This window comes from Anas acuta, chromosome 3, assembly GCF_963932015.1.
Source record: "Anas acuta chromosome 3, bAnaAcu1.1, whole genome shotgun sequence".
Classification (NCBI taxonomy): domain Eukaryota; kingdom Metazoa; phylum Chordata; class Aves; order Anseriformes; family Anatidae; genus Anas; species Anas acuta.
The window spans coordinates 40,262,998-40,282,419 of record NC_088981.1 but is presented as its reverse complement, the minus strand read 5'-3'; the positions used below and the strand labels follow the sequence as shown (position 1 = coordinate 40,282,419).

General features: G+C 35.3%; 1 protein-coding gene across 10 annotated transcripts in view; it reads left to right on the top strand.

Annotated features, from left to right (window-relative positions):
* The window catches only part of EML4 (EMAP like 4), a 203,732-nt gene that overhangs the window by 171,887 nt on the left and 12,423 nt on the right, over positions 1-19,422 (top strand). For all 10 annotated transcript variants that reach the window (XM_068676743.1, XM_068676742.1, XM_068676741.1 and 7 more), the window contains 12 exons: positions 137-286; positions 1,893-1,962; positions 3,258-3,368; positions 5,648-5,743; positions 6,458-6,592; positions 6,821-6,956; positions 8,744-8,895; positions 10,411-10,536; positions 10,655-10,786; positions 11,378-11,445; positions 17,447-17,535; positions 18,788-18,885. In XM_068676743.1, the coding sequence (XP_068532844.1) occupies positions 137-286; positions 1,893-1,962; positions 3,258-3,368; positions 5,648-5,743; positions 6,458-6,592; positions 6,821-6,956; positions 8,744-8,895; positions 10,411-10,536; positions 10,655-10,786; positions 11,378-11,445; positions 17,447-17,535; positions 18,788-18,885 (1,363 nt within the window). The remainder of the gene's footprint in view (positions 1-136; positions 287-1,892; positions 1,963-3,257; positions 3,369-5,647; positions 5,744-6,457; positions 6,593-6,820; positions 6,957-8,743; positions 8,896-10,410; positions 10,537-10,654; positions 10,787-11,377; positions 11,446-17,446; positions 17,536-18,787; positions 18,886-19,422) is intronic.

Sequence of the window (19,422 nt, the reverse complement as noted above, 5' to 3'; positions counted from 1 at the left end):
CAGAGGAAAACATAAGGATCACTTCATGGCATGAGAGCTCCCCAGGAATCCTTTCAAAATTTGTTGGATTTTCTTGTATGTGTGTGATATACAGTGATTATGAAAACCTTGACTCTAAAAATATATAAATGTATAGATATGGGTATCGTGGAAGAGATTGTCGAGCCAATGTTTACCTCCTTCCTACCGGAGAAATTGTATATTTCATAGCATCAGTGGTGGTACTATTTAACTATGAGGAGAGAACTCAGCGACACTACCTGGGTCATACGGACTGCGTTAAATGGTTAGTATAAAACATTTGTGTGTGTGTGTGTGTCATAATTCAGGAATGTATTTATTTTTAAAATTTTCTCACTGTATCTGTGATCTCCTTAATGTCATCATGATTGCAGTTATTTTCTGTTTCATCAGTCCCTGTAAATTTCAGTGTATTAAATGCCTTACAAATGAATGGTAATAGAACAGTCCACATTAGCTTAGGTTTTCTGGCTTAAATATAAACTTTGATACATAGATACTGTAGAATTGCCAGATTAGAGACAGGATATCTGCATAAATTATTCTAAATAGATGTCCCAATAATTAAAAATGGTCATCAGCCTAATTCTAGATCAGGAATTTAAAGGCAGTATGGCAAAGGTGTAGACTTAAAGGAGAATTAGGAAACCAAATGGAAGACTGAGCAGTAATTTTATAATTTTTTTAATGGACGCCCCATCCAAGTATTAAGACCATCTGGCATACAAGAAAGACACTTGCAAACAAAACATAAAAGCAGAAAAATCGAAGCCAACATCATTGTTGGTGCAAAGGTTCATCACTCTACAATGTTAGTCTGAAGAGCAGCATTGGGCTTTGGTTTCAAGGTAAACATAGGCTCTTTGCTGTACCTGAATGGAAGAAAGGAGTTGCTCTCTAAACCTCTTTTTTCCTGGCTCTGCTTTGACAACTGTAATTGCTTGCTATGGGAGTAATGCTGTTAGTCTTAGAATCATAGAATATCCTGAATTGGAAAGGACCCACAAGGATCATCGAGTCCAACTCCTGGCACCACACATGTCTACCCAATCTTGTTGCTAGTCTTGTTAATCTTCATGTTCATTCAGAAAACTAGACTGAATTGTAAACATTTTGGTGCTCATCACTCTGACTTCTTCAGCCCCTCTCCACTGCTCCCCCTTGCCTGTTTTTATTTTCTTGTTTCTTCACCTTGTAATAATACAAAGAAAGAAAATGAGAAGGCTAGTCAAAAAATAAGTAGGAGTAAGAGGACATAGACTTCGAAATTACAGTATCTGTTTTTTAACATGGTCTTCAAAACAAAAGCAGATTTTGACTTACACTAAAAATGCACCGTACTGGAGATTTTCATTAGTAAAATTATATCAGTAACTCATTTCAATATTCAAGAAGCAGTAAGGCCTGACTCCTGGGTGCACATGCCTTCAGCCATCTTTTCAACCATTTTTGCTCAGTTTCATGCTATCTCTTGATTTGGACATGAAGTATGCTCTAATGCTTATAAACATGGCAAAAAATAATGTCTTGGAAGTTCAACATGGGACATTGCTGTTTTGTTACAGTGGACTCCCGATATAATGCAAACCTGAAATTTATTTGTCTGAGCACATGTGAAGGTGGCTCTTTGGGCACTCCTGGTTGCGTGCCTGCAGCCATTGCAAAAACCTGATCAACCCATCAGGATTTTGCAGTAAAATATGCCATGAAATAGTCTGTCAAGGAAAGCATTCAAGCTGTCTTATTAAAAGTGGGATCTAGGATCATAAGTGTCTTTCTGAACTTCTGTTGAAAACAAAAGAAAAAAAAAAAAGCTTTCAGTTTTGAAGGCCAATGACAGCAAAAGCGAGTCATATTTCTGTCTGTCTTAGTCTTGCAGTTCATCCAGACAAAATTAGAATTGCAACAGGACAGTTAGCTGGAGTGGATAAAGATGGAAGGGTAAGTAATAGAGCTGTCAAGCAATAGTCTCTTGTTCTGAAAATCAGGAAAAAATGAAAAAATGTGTTGTTGTTTTTTTTTTTTTTTGTGGTATTTGTGTGTGTGAGTGTTTTAATTTTATCATCACCTTCTGTTTGCAGTTATTTTTGTAATGCATTGCATATACTGAGATATTGTGCTGTTTCTAAGGTAACAGTAGTATCTCTAGCAAAAGATAGTACCATGGAAGTACTCAGCCATACATCAAAAAGAGAAGAAGCTCATAGTCTTTTATCTGTAACATAAGAAACTTGGTTTTAATTCTGAAGGCAAATCTGGACCTTGTAATTGATCTATAAAGCCATATCATTTCTGTCACATATTTTTCAATAACTTCCCAGAGGAAAACAAGACCCCAGTACAGTGGGTCTGTGTACTCCTAAGGCTTCATGGGAAAGGAAGCCAACTTTGGGAGAAGGTGTGCCAAGCTGCCCTACAAACTTGCTCAGTTGAGGACAAGCATAGTTAAATGCTCGTGTCCCTGGCTGATGTTGAACTCTATCACAATTTGAATAATCGGATTATCTTCCTGAAGTTACAGATGGAGGGGAAAAAAAAATAAATCAGATACTTTGAAGTGCAGAAACATGTTAAGTACAACCCTTTCTCAGGTGTTTAACTTAGTGTCTTATTTTCCACTGAGTATTTGTTTAATCTTATGATTTTATTTTTTTTTTATGGTGAATGCTGTCCTTAAGACAATTTAATTCCCACTGCATTTATAATTGTTTCACATTTATGCAGCTAACTTGCTTTGGGATAGCACTTGGATGAAATATTGCCATGGAGGTTTTCATTCACTGGTTATGGTTAGATGACTCAGTGCACCAACATTGTTTTTTGGCGTGTTTTTTTTTTTTTTTTTTTTATTATTATTATTATTATTATTTGCATACTTTTATGTTTTAAAAAATAGGGTTTGATCGCTTGTTTCAATTGCTGTATGAGATTTTTAGGTCTGGGGTTTGAAATGCAATATGACTCTTCTATTTTTGTTCAATGGTTTGAATTGGGCTGAGATTTATTTTTCACAGCTACCAAATGCCTTCTTGATGTTTGCAGCTTGTGCGTGGTGGGCAGAAACTGTCTTGACTCTTGCCTTTTGAGGTTCAAGATACAATCCAGCAGCAGCATTAACAGAGGCCATATGCATTTCAGTCCACAGTTTGCAATTTGGGTAGCTTGACATAATTTTAAGCCTGTGTTTGACACTTTTGCCACTGGTGACACCCATTTGTCCTGTTGCTTTTGTACAGCCCTTGCAGCCCCATGTTAGAGTGTGGGACTCGGTGAGCCTGGTGACGCTGCAGGTCATCGGCCTGGGGACTTTTGAGCGTGGAGTGGGGTGCCTGGATTTTTCAAAAGCGGTAAGATGGGTGCTGCTACCTAGTGTGTTTTACATCAGTCAGCCAACCCTGTGTCAACTGGCAAGTCTCTGAACTGAAATTTCTGAATGCGATTTCCTACCTGACCTGCTTTGGTACTAAAAGTGTGTCAGTAAAGTTTATGCATACTCTATAAAAACAGCTGACAGCAAGTGAGGTGAAAAAACAGGAAATTGCAGATGTAAAATTGTGGCAACAAACTAGCACTACATATAAATAGCAGACACTGACATACCTTGAGTAGAAATTGAAATCTCTGCTGGGTTTGGTGGGGAGCTTTTGTTTATTTATATGTTAAAAGCAAGTTTATTACTGAGGTTCATGAAGACATTTTAGTGAGTTCTTATGGAAGGGGTAACTTTTCTGTTTGCACAACTGGAATAGGTTTTTATGCACCAACAGAAAACTTAATAAATACAAAAATAAATAAAAATCCTCTGCCATTTTCCTAAGGTATAGTTTATTCAATTCGTGCTTCTTAATTTTGCATAGAATAAAAAACAAAAGTCTTGTCACTAAGCCCACAAAATTTATCAGAAGTAGTAGTACTAAACAGAAATGTGTTGTTTGGCACTGATAAAATTCTAATTTCAAAATTGCTGCTGAGTTTATTTTGTATAAAAGACATGTATTTTAATGTTTAAGCTACCTTTGTGCTTTTGCCAAAACATTAAGACATATCAGACCTCTTGAAAACCCACGCTGTGATTGTTGCATCCAAGAATGCAAGTGCCAGAGAATAAATGCAAGTGCCAGAGAATAAATGTATCAAAAAAAAAAAAAAAAAGAGAGAGAAAAAAGGTATCAGCTGTATTTTGCTTATAGAGAAATTGTTCTGAAGCACAGAACAATTAATTTGGGAAGGGACCTATGGAAATAACTCATCCAGGGCAGACTGCTTAGGACTGTACGACTGTACAGTTGTGTTTTGAGGCTCTCCAGGGAAAACTTGTTGAAAATAAATGCTTATGCTCCCTTGCTGCAGCTTCACTAAACTTTGAAACATTACTTAGTTATGTATAGGTATTGACTTTCAGGATATAAACTTCTTTATAAATAGGGTGTAGCATAAATAAAATAATGTGAGGGAAACACTGTAATTCCTATTGCTGTAACAAACCAGGAAATTTTTAAACCCTGCTTTCTTTTCAGATGAATAAATGCATTTTTCAGCATTTAATAATAAAAATTAAAAATAATAAACAAAACACTAAGGAATTCTTTTGAATATCATGTTCTAGTTTTTATTAGACTGAAAGTTGAATGTTAAGTATCTAGTAGAACTATGTTTTTAATCACATAATCCCACTAAACTATGCAAGAACTGTCTATATCACCAATACTGTTTCAAGGTGTTTTTTTTTCCACTTAATTGGAAAGTATGTTTGCATATTGCTGCTCATAACAGTGTTAGTATTTGGGAACAGAAATTTCAGCCACCTCTATTTTCATAATTTGTTAGAGAATGCTGGCTGAACTGCAAGAATCAACTTTAAAATAAATAAGGCCTCCTCCAAAACTTTCTACAAATGTCCTTGAAACAACTGGTTTGTGCAAGTATGTGTTGCTGTGAATAAGTATGTTTTTGTTCTAAGAATCTCTGTCAATTCCTTTAATTCTGCATAGCTACATTTACTGTTTTGTTGTAGAATTTTTAAAAATAAGACATTTCAGTTATTTAATACAGAAGATATCAATCTTCTTGCTTCTGTAAACATCATTTTGTTCATAAAGTGTTACCCTCGCTCTAGTTTTACCAACTACATAATGAAACTGCTTGGCACTTAATGTTCTGTAAGGGGGAAAAAAAAAAAAAAAAAAAGAGATGTCCTTTCAAAATGTTACTATTGCAAAGTTGTGTGTATGTGATGGTGACATTTAAGAAAGAAAACCACAAGCAGAACTGTGTGTTCTGGAACCTGGGGAAAAACAAAGTATTTGCAGACTAGAAAAAGGAATAAACACTTATGCTACTAGTATGATAATACGAAAGAGTAAGAAAGAAAGGAAAAAAAAAAAGAAAAAAAGATAAAGATTTGGGTATCTTTAAAGCTTTCTTAGAATATTTTTTGAAGCATGATGATACGTGGTGTGATTATACAAAAATATGTCTTACCTCTAAGAAAAAAAGGAAATCCCTTAAAAGGGATTTACTAAATTTTTACTTGTACTTCTGTGTCTTTTAAATATTACTGACATGCCCCTTGTTTGAACAGGGCTTAATAGTTCTTTTTCAGCACCTCTTATTCTTTTTCCTTTAGGATTCTGGTACTCATTTGTGCGTAATTGATGACTCTAATGAGCATATGCTTACTGTGTGGGATTGGCAGAAGAAATCAAAAGTAGCAGAAATAAAGGTAAATATTGCACAAATACCTATTCTAAAATGCAGATGTTTTCATTACAAAAATATAGTAATTTTTTGAGACATAAACTTGGTTTTACATGGAAACAACTGTGTAATTCTGATGGGTTGTATAAGGGCACAAAAGAAATGTATTCTGAATTTGTATTCTGAAAGGGTTTTGAATACTGGAATATTTCTAATTAACTTTTACTCTTCCATAAGGACCAGTCCAAATAAAATAATTCTCTTAATATTTTCCTAATTAAAAAATCAAAAAAATCAAAAAAATCCTGGACACTTTAAAGAGCTGAAGTGATGGTTCAGCCTGTAATTGTTTATATTATATATATACACACACATACGCACTTCTAGACATTCCTTATTTTCATTTCTGTCTGAATCAAATTCTGAACATTGATTCTTGGTATAAGTACATTTGTAGATTGCAGTCTGAATTTTTTTTTACTGAAGTTTTATTAGCAATAAAAAATTAAAAACAAACAAAGAAACAAAACACCTTATGAATATGGGAAAAAGCAATACTTAAATGATATGTGAAGTTATTCACACAGTCAATTTATCAGGGAACACTTACGGATTTTTGTATACATACAACATCCTATGTAGTTCCTCCTATCTTTGTTCTGAAACTTGTAATTTTACATGAGTTGCTAGTAAAATTAGGATGTGAACATCTGAATAAATATTATTTCTGTTATTTCAGACTACAAATGAAGTTGTTCTCGCTGTGGAATTCCATCCAACTGATGCAAATACTATAATAACATGTGGCAAATCTCATATATTTTTTTGGACCTGGAGTGGCAATTCATTATCAAGAAAGCAAGGGATATTTGGGGTAAGAATGTCTTGATATGAGGTCAGTTTTAAATCACTGGAAGGATCTGTTCATGCTATCTACAAATTTGCGCTGTTGTCACCTTATACTGTTTGAACAGAGAGGTAAACAAACAACAACAACAACAAAAAGATTTTTATGTTTTCAGAGTTATATGGGAATGGATATGTTATTATAACTATTTAGAATACAAGCAATTATCCCTTCCTTCTGTTTATTTTGTTTCAGAAATATGAAAAACCCAAATTTGTTCAGTGTTTGGCTTTTTTGGGAAATGGTGATGTGCTCACTGGAGACTCAGGTGGGATAATACTTATATGGGGCAAAACTACTGTAGAATCTACTCCAGGAAAAGGACCTAAAGGTAGGATACATTCACAGTTAATTGCAGATTAGTCTATCTGTAGAAGACAAACATAAAGAATTGCATTAGAATAGTAATAGGGAAAAAAACTTAGCTGTGCATGTACACTTCTTGTATTAACAACTGGTATTAAATTCCTTCAGGTCTCATGAATTTGGTGACTTAAACACAATCTAGGGTTTATCAGTAATTTATGAGACTGTGCCTGAAGTGAATGAAAACTAGTTTATCTAAATGTTTTGCATTATAAAATTGTGAAGCTAATCAGATTTCCTTTCATCCTGTGATTTGAAAAAGGCTGTGCAGGCTAAATTAACTTCTTAAGACTTAACGTTGTACCATGCTTGGTCTCAGGAGAATATTGTTAAGAAGACTTGTGTGTGAAGGGAAAATGTAATTTACATCTGTACCAATTATGCAAATAAGAGTATCTAGTTAAGACAGTGTACAAGTCCTGGCTATAAAATATAGTTTAAAAAACATTTTTTTTGCACTTTGAGTTAAACTTGGTCTTTATGGCAAAGGTTTTGTAGAAAAGAAAGAAAAACTATTTGTTACCAAATTTATGCAGACCTGGCACAGCTGAGCCCTAAGGTAATTTATAATTTCAAGGATAATTTATTTTACTTGGCAACTATTTCAAACACTCTGGGTTAAATTGGTATGCCAGGAAAACATTCATGTAAAAAGCAAATATTTAAAGGTAAGTCTGTTTTTGTAGGTAGATTTTTTTTTCCTTCAAGCTAACTGCAATGGAAAAGTAATTTAACAAATTGTCTGATATTTAATTTTGAGGTTCTTCTTATGCAAAATAACCTTTAACCTGTATAATACTAAAAGTTAACAAATATAACATTTATTACATCAGTGTAACTGAATATGGTTATATGGAATATATTTTCGTTGGTTCATCCCATGAGAATTGGTCACAGTTCTTATCTCAAACTTTTTCACAAAGTGAGAGCACGCCAACTTGAACTGACGAGCTGTAGGCATAGTCAGCTTAATTAAGTTGGCATTTATTTGGATGGTGTTTAGAGTTTTTCTGTGACTGCTGCTTGTATATATGCAAATCTTCAAAGCCTCAGAATCTTGCTTTATTAAAACACAATTTTCTACAGCAATTCTTTTCAAATACAGACACAATTGGGATGCAAAAGGTTCTCTTTTAACACCTTTTCTTGTTCGGTTTTACTCTGTCATTCTTTCATGTGTTTTCCTCAGAGTAGACTACTATATTGATAGATGCCAAATGCTGTTTAATTATCTGACACATCGAGTGTCAGATATTAGCATCCTGCATCCTGGAACTTTTCCTTTAAATAATTTACTTTTTTCCCCCTTTTTTTTTATTCCCATGAGACTTCAGACAAGTCTTTGAGTTTCTTTTAATGAAAGAACTTTTTCTAATTCTTTTCTAATGATTGCTTACTAAATATTTTTCAGACAGTTTTCCTTGTATATGAAAAAATTGTGTTCTTTTGGATAGCAGAAAATTTGAAGTATTTTGCAAATACATGTTTTTGCCTTCACAAGTTTTAGGGCAGTCAATCTCAAAAAAGTTTCTCTTGAAAAAGGGAGGCCTTTTGTTTTATCCCTTTATCCTGTAAGAAAACACTACCACCTTGTGTTTGCAGTACTAATGCAATACTAATAGCCCAACAGTGCAATTGTAATTATTGGTTGTACATTGCTACTTTATTCTTACGCCAAAATGTACAGCTTCTTGTAAACCTCAGGTGAAAAAGTGAGTAGCGTTCTGTATTATTTTCTTTTCATGCATGTAGGTGTATATCAGATAAGCAGACAAATCAAAGCTCATGATGGCAGTGTATTTACCCTCTGTCAGATGAGGAATGGAATGCTGCTAACGGGAGGTGGGAAAGACCGAAAGATCATCCTGTGGGATCATGATTTGAATCCCGAAAGGGAAATTGAGGTAAGAAGGCAAGAGTGACAAAGAAATTGCATTTTCAATGTATGACTAGGAAGCCTGAGCCCTCCCCACTCCTTGGAGTATCAGTATTTAGCATCTTCTGTTTTCTGTCTTTTAGTTTCTGTCTTTTAAGTGGATGAGGGCGTTTTATAATAAGCATATCAATTTTCAGCCATGAAATAAGCCCATATGGGGTTTTTCTTTTCTCCTTCCTTAGTTTCTTTTATTCACCCATTTTTTGAGGATTTTCATTAATTTGCTCATGTTTTTCTTAAGTTTGTCTGTCTGGACAAAGACAATGTTACCAGGATTTTATTTTCATATAAAGTTTTTGACATTATATAGAAATATCAGTAGGATATATATGGCTACTCTTCAAAAATTAGTTAGGTTGAGGAACTTCTCTTGACTTTATCTTAAAAACAGCTATTTAGTGTCGATGTATGTTTCTGATTTGGCTGTATGACAGTGATGGGGGTGAACCGGAAAAAAGTATATATTTTGAAAAAGAAAATACTTATTTTGTCCTCACAATAAGATGGCCTTTTGAAATAGTATGTTCTTAAAAAGTTTTTCTAGTAATTGTTTACTCCACTTGTGTCCATTTCTAGAAACATTTAGATCGAACTTAGCACATATGTTAAGAAAAAGAGTTTGTTACTATCTTGAGTCCATTGACCTTTACAAAGCCTGGCTGAGACTAAGTCCATTTTGAGTTACCCTGTACAGCTCTTCGGCTTTAGTAACACACTATTCGTATCAGTGTCTCTGTTTTCCTTTTTTTAATATGTTATGTTAAACCTAATTTTTTATGTTGAGAAATATTACCAGAGCCCTGGTAGATAGCTTTGTGAACACTTATAATGATTTTCTATCCTATGTGGCTAATATTAAAGTTAGCATGTTTTCTAATGCAAAATCATTTAGAAAAATCAAACAAACGTATGCTGTAAAGTAGAGCACTGTATTAGAATTCAAGCATGCAATAAGCAAACTCAATAAAACTTGGAGTCATTGCTGACATAAGGCATATGAACATTTACGTAAGGTTAATCAGGAAGCATTAAGGAAATCAGGAAGCATTTACTGTGGGCTACAAGATCCTTCTTAATTTTCACAATGTGTTTTGAAAAGTAAACAGTAACTATATATGTATATATATATATATTATTCCTATCCTTATATGATGAGTTGTAAGAATGTGGAGTACATTTATTTGGTGTGTTTTATGCATAAAAGTCCATGGAACTCTTGTATTTTTTTTTTTCTACTAATACCTATTAAAATGAAATAATTGTGATTTTTTTGGAGAGAGGTCCTGTTTTATATGCCTGTACTGAACAAATAAATGAGGTAAGTTTTGGGTCAAGTCCTGATCTATTGTATGTGTGATAAGATTATTCCTTTGTGCTGTGAGAACTGCAGTTCTGGTACTGTTATAGTACGCTATTAATAGACTTCAAAAATAAGTGCCTATTAAGATACATGATGTGGCTTTATAAACGTTTCTCTTCCTAGGTTCCTGATCAATATGGAACAATCAGAGCAGTAGCAGAAGGAAAAGCAGATCAATTTTTAGTGGGTACTTCACGAAACTTTGTTTTGCGGGGAACATTTAATGATGGTTTCCTAGTAGAGGTACAGGTGAGTACACTGATTTTTTTTGAATGATTACTCGAAATTGTTAGAGCTTCCCTGATGGTGTGCTAATTTGAGACTCTTTGTGTTATTTGTTATTAAATCACATACATGTTCTTTACAGGGTCATACAGATGAGCTCTGGGGACTGGCATCGCATCCTTTCAAAGACTTATTTTTAACATGTGCTCAAGATAGGCAAGTTTGTATGTGGAACTCTGTGGACCACACACTGGAATGGACCAGGCTGCTAGATGTATGTCAACCCTTTAACATTAAATATAAAACTGGAAAATAGCAAAAAGCTTTAATTATCTGAAGCACCCTTGCCCTATGTCATTGAAAGAAGCAAAAATCCTGAAACTATGGCATTAAAAAGCCATTCAGAAGCTTTGATAAGCTTAACACAGCTCTTCAGAAGTTGTATATACACTAATCTGATTATCATTGTCCAATGCCATTCTAGCAGTCCAAGTCAGGATAAAACTCCAAGTCATTTGTACTTGTTACAGTTTAGCTTTTTTTCCCAATTACTAAATCTATCTGCAGAGGTTATCATGCAGATGTAAAAGGTATGGCTTCAGAAATCCTTCCTTATTGTCATTGTTGGTTTGTGAATTCTGTCTTGTACAAGGATATGTGTAGACAGCATATTCTTACACAGAATTTCAGCTTTTTACTTATGAGAAGGTCATGTAGTACATCAGTGATAGGTTAAAAAAAAATCTGTGAATTGCAAGTGTGCTAGCTAAGTAGATTTTCTTCTGTCAATTCATGTTAGGCTTTTAGGGTAGCTTTGGTGTGTAGAGTGGACAGGAAAATAACATGTACATGCCTCATTATTTAGGAACCAGGGCACTGCGCTGACTTCCATCCCAGCGGAGCAGTGGTTGCAATAGGAACACACTCGGGAAGGTAAGGGAAGGTAACAGTGCATCAGCTGAGTTGTGATGATCAAAAGGAGACATTTTGATACTATGATTCTTGTATATTAAATGCATATATATTTTTTGCTTTATTCTTTTGTATTAAGTTAACTAACATGAAAAGTTGGGGGAGAGGGGCAGATCTTAAAGGGATTAGATGGAGACAGCTCTTGTTTTTGTTATTTTTGTGTGTGTGTGTGTGTGTGCTGGGAGGGTTTCACGAGCATTCATTTCTGACTTTACCAGGTATCATATATTTTATCGCGTGTGTATAACATCAGTTTATAAGACAGATACAGTACAGATCTTTCTCCCTTCCAAATCAAACATATGCAAACTGTTAAACTGATAGAGAGGCAAATGAACAGGCTGTAGTATTCTACTTTTGTGTAAGTGAGAGGCTAAAATGGCACATAGCTCGATAGTACTTGATTACAGCAGTTCATGTTCATCCTAAAATCACTGCTTATTTCAAAGCTATCAAAACATGAGTCAAGTCCTTTAACTCAGGCTTCTTTTGGTGTTAGAAAAAAAATTGTCTCAATTCATATCCAAACTCTCTCTGGCTTGGTATCGTCTGCCATGAAATTTCATTACATGAAATCCATGTAATGGATTCTTAGCAAGTATCAACTAAAAGGAAATAAAGAAGAAAAAAAAAGGATATTCATAGCGAAAGGAAGGTTGGAGAAGCTGATAGGAAATTTTTATTCTATTTCTTATTTACATATTGGTAAAATAACACGTAGTACATGTAAGAAAATTGTTTCTTTTTGTGTTAAATGTGCCCCTAGATTTTTTTTTCTACATAACAACATGCCTAAAAACCATTTAAGTTTTGGTTTCAAAAACTGCTAAGCATGTACAACACCCTTTAGCTTTCCTGGAAAAAAAAAAATGTTAAATTCTTTTCAAGGTGTTTTTTATCCAAGATGATGATGCAGTCTGCACTAAATACATTACATATGAAATTAAATTAGAAAACCTAGTGTACCCTCACAAGAAAAATCTTGCTGAGCTCTTGTACATTTGCTTTCCATGTTGTGCCTTTCAATATTTTCATCTCTTTCTAATTACAGTCTTAAACTGAGTAAGTGTTTCTACCTTTGTTAAACAGAGCAGCAGATACTGGCATAATAGAAATTGAGACAGGGAAAAAAAAAAAGGTCAAGCCACATTTCTGGGTAGCTACTAGGCATTTTTGAAATTACATCAAAGCACAATCAAGGCATATTGAGTGGTTAGAGCATGCAGTCTGGTGTTTGCTTTTGACTGAGTTTTTTTTTCCTCTCAGAAGGTTTAACATAACATTTTTCAATTCAGCAGTTTTCAGTTTAAATTCTTTTAAAAAGAAAAATTACTCCAGGCAACCCACTTACACTGTATTGGATAAGTTTATGTCGATGGCCCTGTGTTTTTTTGGTGTTTTTTTTGGTGTGGGTTTTTTTTTTTTTTTGGCGGTGGTGGTGTTTTTACCAAGTTCTTAGAACTAAGCAGTTACATTTTTACTGTTCTGTTTTATTGTGTTCTGAAATTGCATGATTCGATTATAGGTTTGAGACATAAACTGAATTGAAGTGGGGTCTGGTAAGTGCACAAGTGGATGAGAAATAGATGGAGTTGTGAATCCAGATAAACAGAACAGTTTTAGATTTACTGACAAACCAAAGGCATCACACAGTGCTTTCTGCGCTAAATAATCCAGTCTAAGGGAGGCATTTCCCAGAGGAATGAGGTTGTGTGATAAATTTTGATTACCTCAGGAGAGAAAAGAATCAGGCCTTTAACAAGTCATTTAATAACTTACTTGATTTATAGCCCCAAGCACATAAAGCAAATGTTAAACAAGTCTAATTTGTTTAGGATTCAATAAAACCAAATCTTGGCTGTGTGTGTCATTGCATCTCTAGTGCTGTTTTGCTTCATACACAGAGGTCAGTGAGGCAGGGATAAGGAATGGGAGCGCTGACAAGGTTAGGTTTGATGACTAAAATTGTGACATTGGAAGAAAACTGATTTTTTTGCCTCTTCCCATTCTTGTCCACAGCTTCATGGCAGTGTGTTTTTATCAGGCTGACACATCATGTTTCTGGATTGGTTTTCACATACTGCTCCCCATGAAGAGTATTTCAGTATCATTTCCCTTCTTTGGGCTGTCTGCAAATGATCTGCTGCAGGTTTTGTTCCCACTTCTTTAAATACCTGCTGCATGTCTGGTCATCGTTTGTCAGTGACTAAGCCTGGTTGGAGAGAACTGATATTTTTTGTGGAACCTGCTGTTTGCTGGAAGAGCAGATCTGAAAAAGTAAAATAGGCTGGCAATTGAAAATTCTTCCGGAAAAATGAGTTTTTCAAAGCATTATACGGATAATTTTACCATGCTGTCAGTGGTATTATTTGCAGGGAAGTAGATCTTCCTGTGACTGCTGTAGAATATTTTGAGTACTGTTGATATAACTGCTCAAAAGCTCAACAGAAGAAAAAGGCTAACAGGATTCTTGCAAAAATACTAATGTTATTAAGAAAACTGAAGGGTGGGGAACAATACTAGTATAAGCCAGAGCCCCAAGGAGGTAAATAAGTCAATAGAGTTACTCAGATTTAAACCAGTTCAGTATTTGTGGCAGTAAGACGAATCCCAAACATGCCAGGGAGCAGTCCGACCAACAGATGGGTTGGTTTGTTCATTTATACATTCAGCACTCTGCTTTTATACCTTGCAGGTTCAACATTCTTTATTACCTAAAAGTTGTGGAAATTTCAAGTCCTAGTGAAAAAATGTATCGCTATTTTAGAGTACTGTTTCCCTGGTGATTTTGTCAGACAAATTCTGTATTCACAGATGTAAATTATCAGTAATAAATGTCTGTGTCATGGGTCAGAATTTGCTTTCCAAAAGAGTTGTTTACGGGATTTTTGTTTCTAAATAAATAATTTATTTTTCAGATAAGTTATTTTAAAAAAAGAATAGGAAGACAAGAAACAGATAAACATGGTGAAAGTTCAGTTTTGTTTAATTTAGCTCACAAGTCAAATATGTCATTTTCAATAATAATGGTGAGAAAATCAATACAAATCAGAAAAAGTAAAAGAGCTGCTATTTTTACAACACTATTCAACTGCTTATTTTGTCCGGTCTGCAGATCAGGAGTTAGGAGAGTTAGGAGACATCTGCCAAGCTTTACATATCCCAGCCAGGTGTGGCATTTCCAGGGTTGGCTGCTGTTTGCATTTTGCATACCTTTCATGCTGGGAGGAAGATTCTCTCCCAAAACAGTCCGAAGGTGGACCGCAACTGTGGGAGATAAGGGCACGTGTGGAGTATGCCAGTGAACGGCTGTAGTTGCTAGACTGGAGACAGCTTTCATTGAGATGGGTTTTTTTGGTGGCAATTACAAAATTTGCCATAGCTTTGGGAGAGTTTGGGTGATTGAAGGGAGCATGTCTGATTCCAGATGGTGGAGGAACCAAGAAACAGCTGAACTAGATGTGACCAGCATTTCCTTTCCTAAATTAGTATCAAAATTGTCACAGTGCACTGTTTCCACGGTTAGCTAAGACTGTTCATAGTATCTTTTGTTCAGAATAAACTTTGGAGGAGGACCAGTGTGATGAAATACTTTCTTTTATTGCCCAATGGAATTCAGCATGCTCTCTTAGGACCCTCAGAAACTCTGTTTTTGATACCACCTCTGTGCGTTCAGTACACTGGATTATTTTTTTTTTTGCATGCTTTTCCAAGCTTTGGAATTTCATTTTGTGTAAGAAACATGTTTACTGGAGGATTACTTGGCTCAGGTGACAACTTCAAGAACCCAAAGAGCCAGTCTTAGAGCCAGCATTGAGAGGCATGTCCCTGGTGCAGAGTCATCACTGTCCTCATTGCACAGCATGGCATGGGAAGAGGAGGTACCCGTTCGCTTTGTGGAAGAGGGCAGCTTTTGGTTATTGCTTTGTTCATAATTAGTTTTCTTATCACCAGGCACCAAAATTACAATGCTCAAAAGAAATAAACAGGCATGACGTTCTCGAGTCTTGACAGATAGGCAGATTTGCCATACAGTACCAAAGTTTTCTGGTAGAACAAAAGGTCTTCTACCTCCCTGTCTGCTGTCCATGCACAAAAGGTGTGTTGCCTGCCTGGGCTGAAGCAGTAAGGAGTCTCCATGCTGTATTGGATGCAGGAAAACAAAGTCAGAATGGGGCAGCAGCGCAGTGGCTGCGGACCAGCTTCTAGTGTTACTTGAAAAACAGATGCCGTCAGCTCAGTGATGCCTCCATGTGTGTTCTACACAATTCTGTTGTTCCATCAGGATATAACTCCAGAGCAGTTTTGCTGTCATGGAGTGATTTTTTTTTTTTTTCCCACTGGCAGCAATCTATATGGCATAGGTACGCGTCTCTCTCTTTCTCCATGCCAAACCATTTTCATGTTCATTTTTGTTTTTCAATAACCGCATGGTTATCAGACGGGTATAAGAGAAATAACATTTTACTGGAACATTTGGCAGGGACAAAGGCAGAGGCAGAGTTTAAACTGAATGGCAACTTGCAACTATTAATGCATTCAGATAACCTGCAAAGCTTTAGTGTACAGATTAGAAGAAATCAAAAGTATGCATTTTGGAGTACAGCAGAGAAACACTGAGTGTGGTTTCTGCTGCTGTCCATTGAGAACAGATGAGCTGTTTTCCACTGGCTCCATCTGTCTTGCATGTAGATTGCTCAACAGTGAGTGCCAGGTGGGGCTGTTTTTTCATGTGCATGTTATTTAATTTATGTCTTTCATGTGTTTCTCTAACCACAAGCTGCACTTAAGCCACTGGGACCAGGCCACTTTCATATACCAGGCTGCCAGACACTGGATCAGCACAACCTAGAACCTTATCTCCATCCATAGAAAACACCAATGTGTGCTGCTGCTCCTGGGGGGTTATATCAGCTATATATGTTTCTGCTGTATTAGACAGTCCTAGCTTTTGCAATATGTTTGTTCTCTTGAGTTTACTATTAGGTATCTGTGTTAGATGGTGGATGGAATTGGCTGACTCGTATCCACGGTCTGAGCTTGCTGTTTGCTGATGGGTACATGGCCATCATGTACTTCAGCAGTGCTGAGATACAAAGTCTGAAGCACAGAAATTAAACTCTGAAGACAGCTGTAATGTATTTAGCCATGTTGACATCTTAGGCTTTTGTGACATACGTGTCACAGTGTATGTTATACACAGCAGAACAGTGGCCTGTTCCCAATAGCTTTATATATACCTTTTTTTTTTTCTAATTAAATTTAATTGCCTTTGTCTTGGTAATATATGCTGTATTTTTAGGATTTAGTTTACAAAAAGCTCTGGTTCTGCTGATCTTGCCCAGTTTGCTGTCAGTGGCCGTTTCAGTGTACAGACCACTAGGCTTTTTTGAGCATCTATGAGTTTTTCACCTGTGCCTCACAATTAATACTGCAGGATAAAAGTTACTGCTAAATAATAAATAATACCAAATAGAATAGGTTCTGTGTTTTGAATGAGTATGGAAATGTTTTCCATTCCCTTCTACTTTGTATTTTTGTTTTTTAATTTTGCTTTATAAAAGTCAAAAGATCAGTTTTTAAATCAAAGCCATTCTTCAAAATGGGGAGGATGTAGTAGATTAAAAATTCAGCTGTACCTTTAGGGCTTCAAGATGAGAAGGTGCTGTCATGTTAGCTATCTGGTGACACATTTATCATCCAGGAGATACTAAAGTTATTACTACAGTGTTCAAGGGAGAGAAAAAAAAAAACCTGCTGCATTTAAAATCTAACATATATTTTTAACTGCAACTTGTGTTGAAAACCAGAAAAGCATTCTATTAAAAACAGATGTTCACTATGCTGCCCTTAAGGGCTAGCGTGAGAAGATGAAGCAAATCAGTGATTATTGCTCTTTTGCTTTCTCTTATTTAATTTTTTTTCCTCATGGAAGTGATACTCACTGGAATTCTCTCTCCAGGTGGTTTGTTTTGGATGCAGAAACGAGGGATCTGGTTTCAATACACACTGATGGCAATGAGCAGCTCTCAGTGATGCGCTACTCAGTAGGTAGGCAGACTTGTACATTCAGAATAATTGCTTGTTTTAGTTTCTGATGAATGAGATGTCTGTTCTGTTAAGCTGTGTTAAACTATTCCCCAGTCACTAGAAAAGACAGAGCTTTGGAAAGACTGCTTTATCAGATACTTAATACCTCAATAATAACAATAATAATACCTGAATACTTGACAGCAGATTTGGTTTTTCTATGCTAAATCTTGGGGTCTTGTAACTGCAAACATTAGTTTCATTTCCTAGCCTTTTCTTTATGTTGATCAGTGCTGTCATAATAATGCTCTGCTCCCAGAAAAAATAAAAATTCTCAATTAAAATAGTTGACATGTTAACAGAAAAGGAAAAGCTGTTAATAAGCCGTCTACCCAGATACTCTGTAAATAGCTTAGCATTTCAGCAATATATTAATAAACTTTGTAGTTAAGTTTTCAAGTTTATTAATACAAGACCATAAAAATAAGTGTAGGTCTGTCTGAAACTCAGAGCTGTTTAAGGACTTGGTATGGGATTACATGGACGCCAAGTCAGTACTGGGTCTCCTCTTCAGAGGTAACATGACAGATCCACAGAGGCTGATTCCTCTCTGTTAAAACTGGGTGGAAGAAGAATCTCGTAAATCTGTTTCTTGTTTGCTTTTGGATAATGTGCAATGTCAGTGAGTAAAATGCTCCTCTGCTGCTGCCACATCTGCTAAACACAGCAATTTATTTCAAAGCGCCATTGTTCATTGACACTACAGTGACTCAAGGCAACTCTCAACCATGTATTTTTTTGTTTTAAGTTGAGATAATACAGGTTAGAAAACCGCTTATAATATTTGAATGATCCACTTGTTCTTTACAGCTGATTTAGTGCAGATTTATATGCAATCTGCCTTCTACCATGCCCCCAAAAATCCTGTAACTCCAGAATAAATATAGTTCTAAGTTTTTTGTAATGCAGAAATCTCAAGCCTGCTTGCTATCAACAATTTCCAGAAATACAGTGCAGTCTGAGGCTTTTTACCATGTCCATTGGGCATTTACTTAAAAAGAGCAGAGGTGAAAGAACTTGCCCAAAAAACTTAGCCACAAAGTAGACAGATACTGACTGAAAACCAATATAATGTAAACAGTTATGTATCATTAAATACAGCATGTAAGCAATATCTTAAATGAGAACATTGTTTTGGTGATAAATCTGAATTAACATTTGGAAAATAAACATTCTGTTGATTTCTATCAAATATTCTGATCTTCTATTGTAGATGGCACCTTACTTGCAGTTGGATCCCATGACAATTTTATTTACCTCTACATAGTAACAGAAAATGGAAGAAAGTATAGCAGATACGGAAAATGCACTGTAAGTTTTGGAGCAAATATAATCAGCAGTTATTGCATTTTGATGTTATGCATATACTAAGATGTTAAGCAGTGTAACAAAAAGAAAATGTATCTTGTTAGGTTGATATTTTGCCATTTTTAGTTTCGGTTATATCTTTTATGTCTTTTTCAGCATTTGGCTGATTTTAAACTGCAACCTAATGTGTACTATGACTTAGTTGCCAGGTGAACACTTTTGCATTACATATGAATAATTTCTCAGACTATTAACTGTTCTCTGTAATGGAAAATTAACAGTAAGATGCAGAAGTGTCTTGAATCTAGATGCAGAAATAATCTTTCTGGGAAAATATTACACTTGTTTGCAGATATTTTTGCACTACTGATAAAGTATTTTTTGGACCAACATAGCATTAGATGATGGAATTTTGTTAGAATATACAATTTTGGAGGTTGCAAATATGTACTGTTTTCAGCTGCAATTTTTATTACAGCATTTGAAATAATACCACTAAATTTCTGGTCTGGGGTAAATAAGTGTGTTTTGCAAATAGTG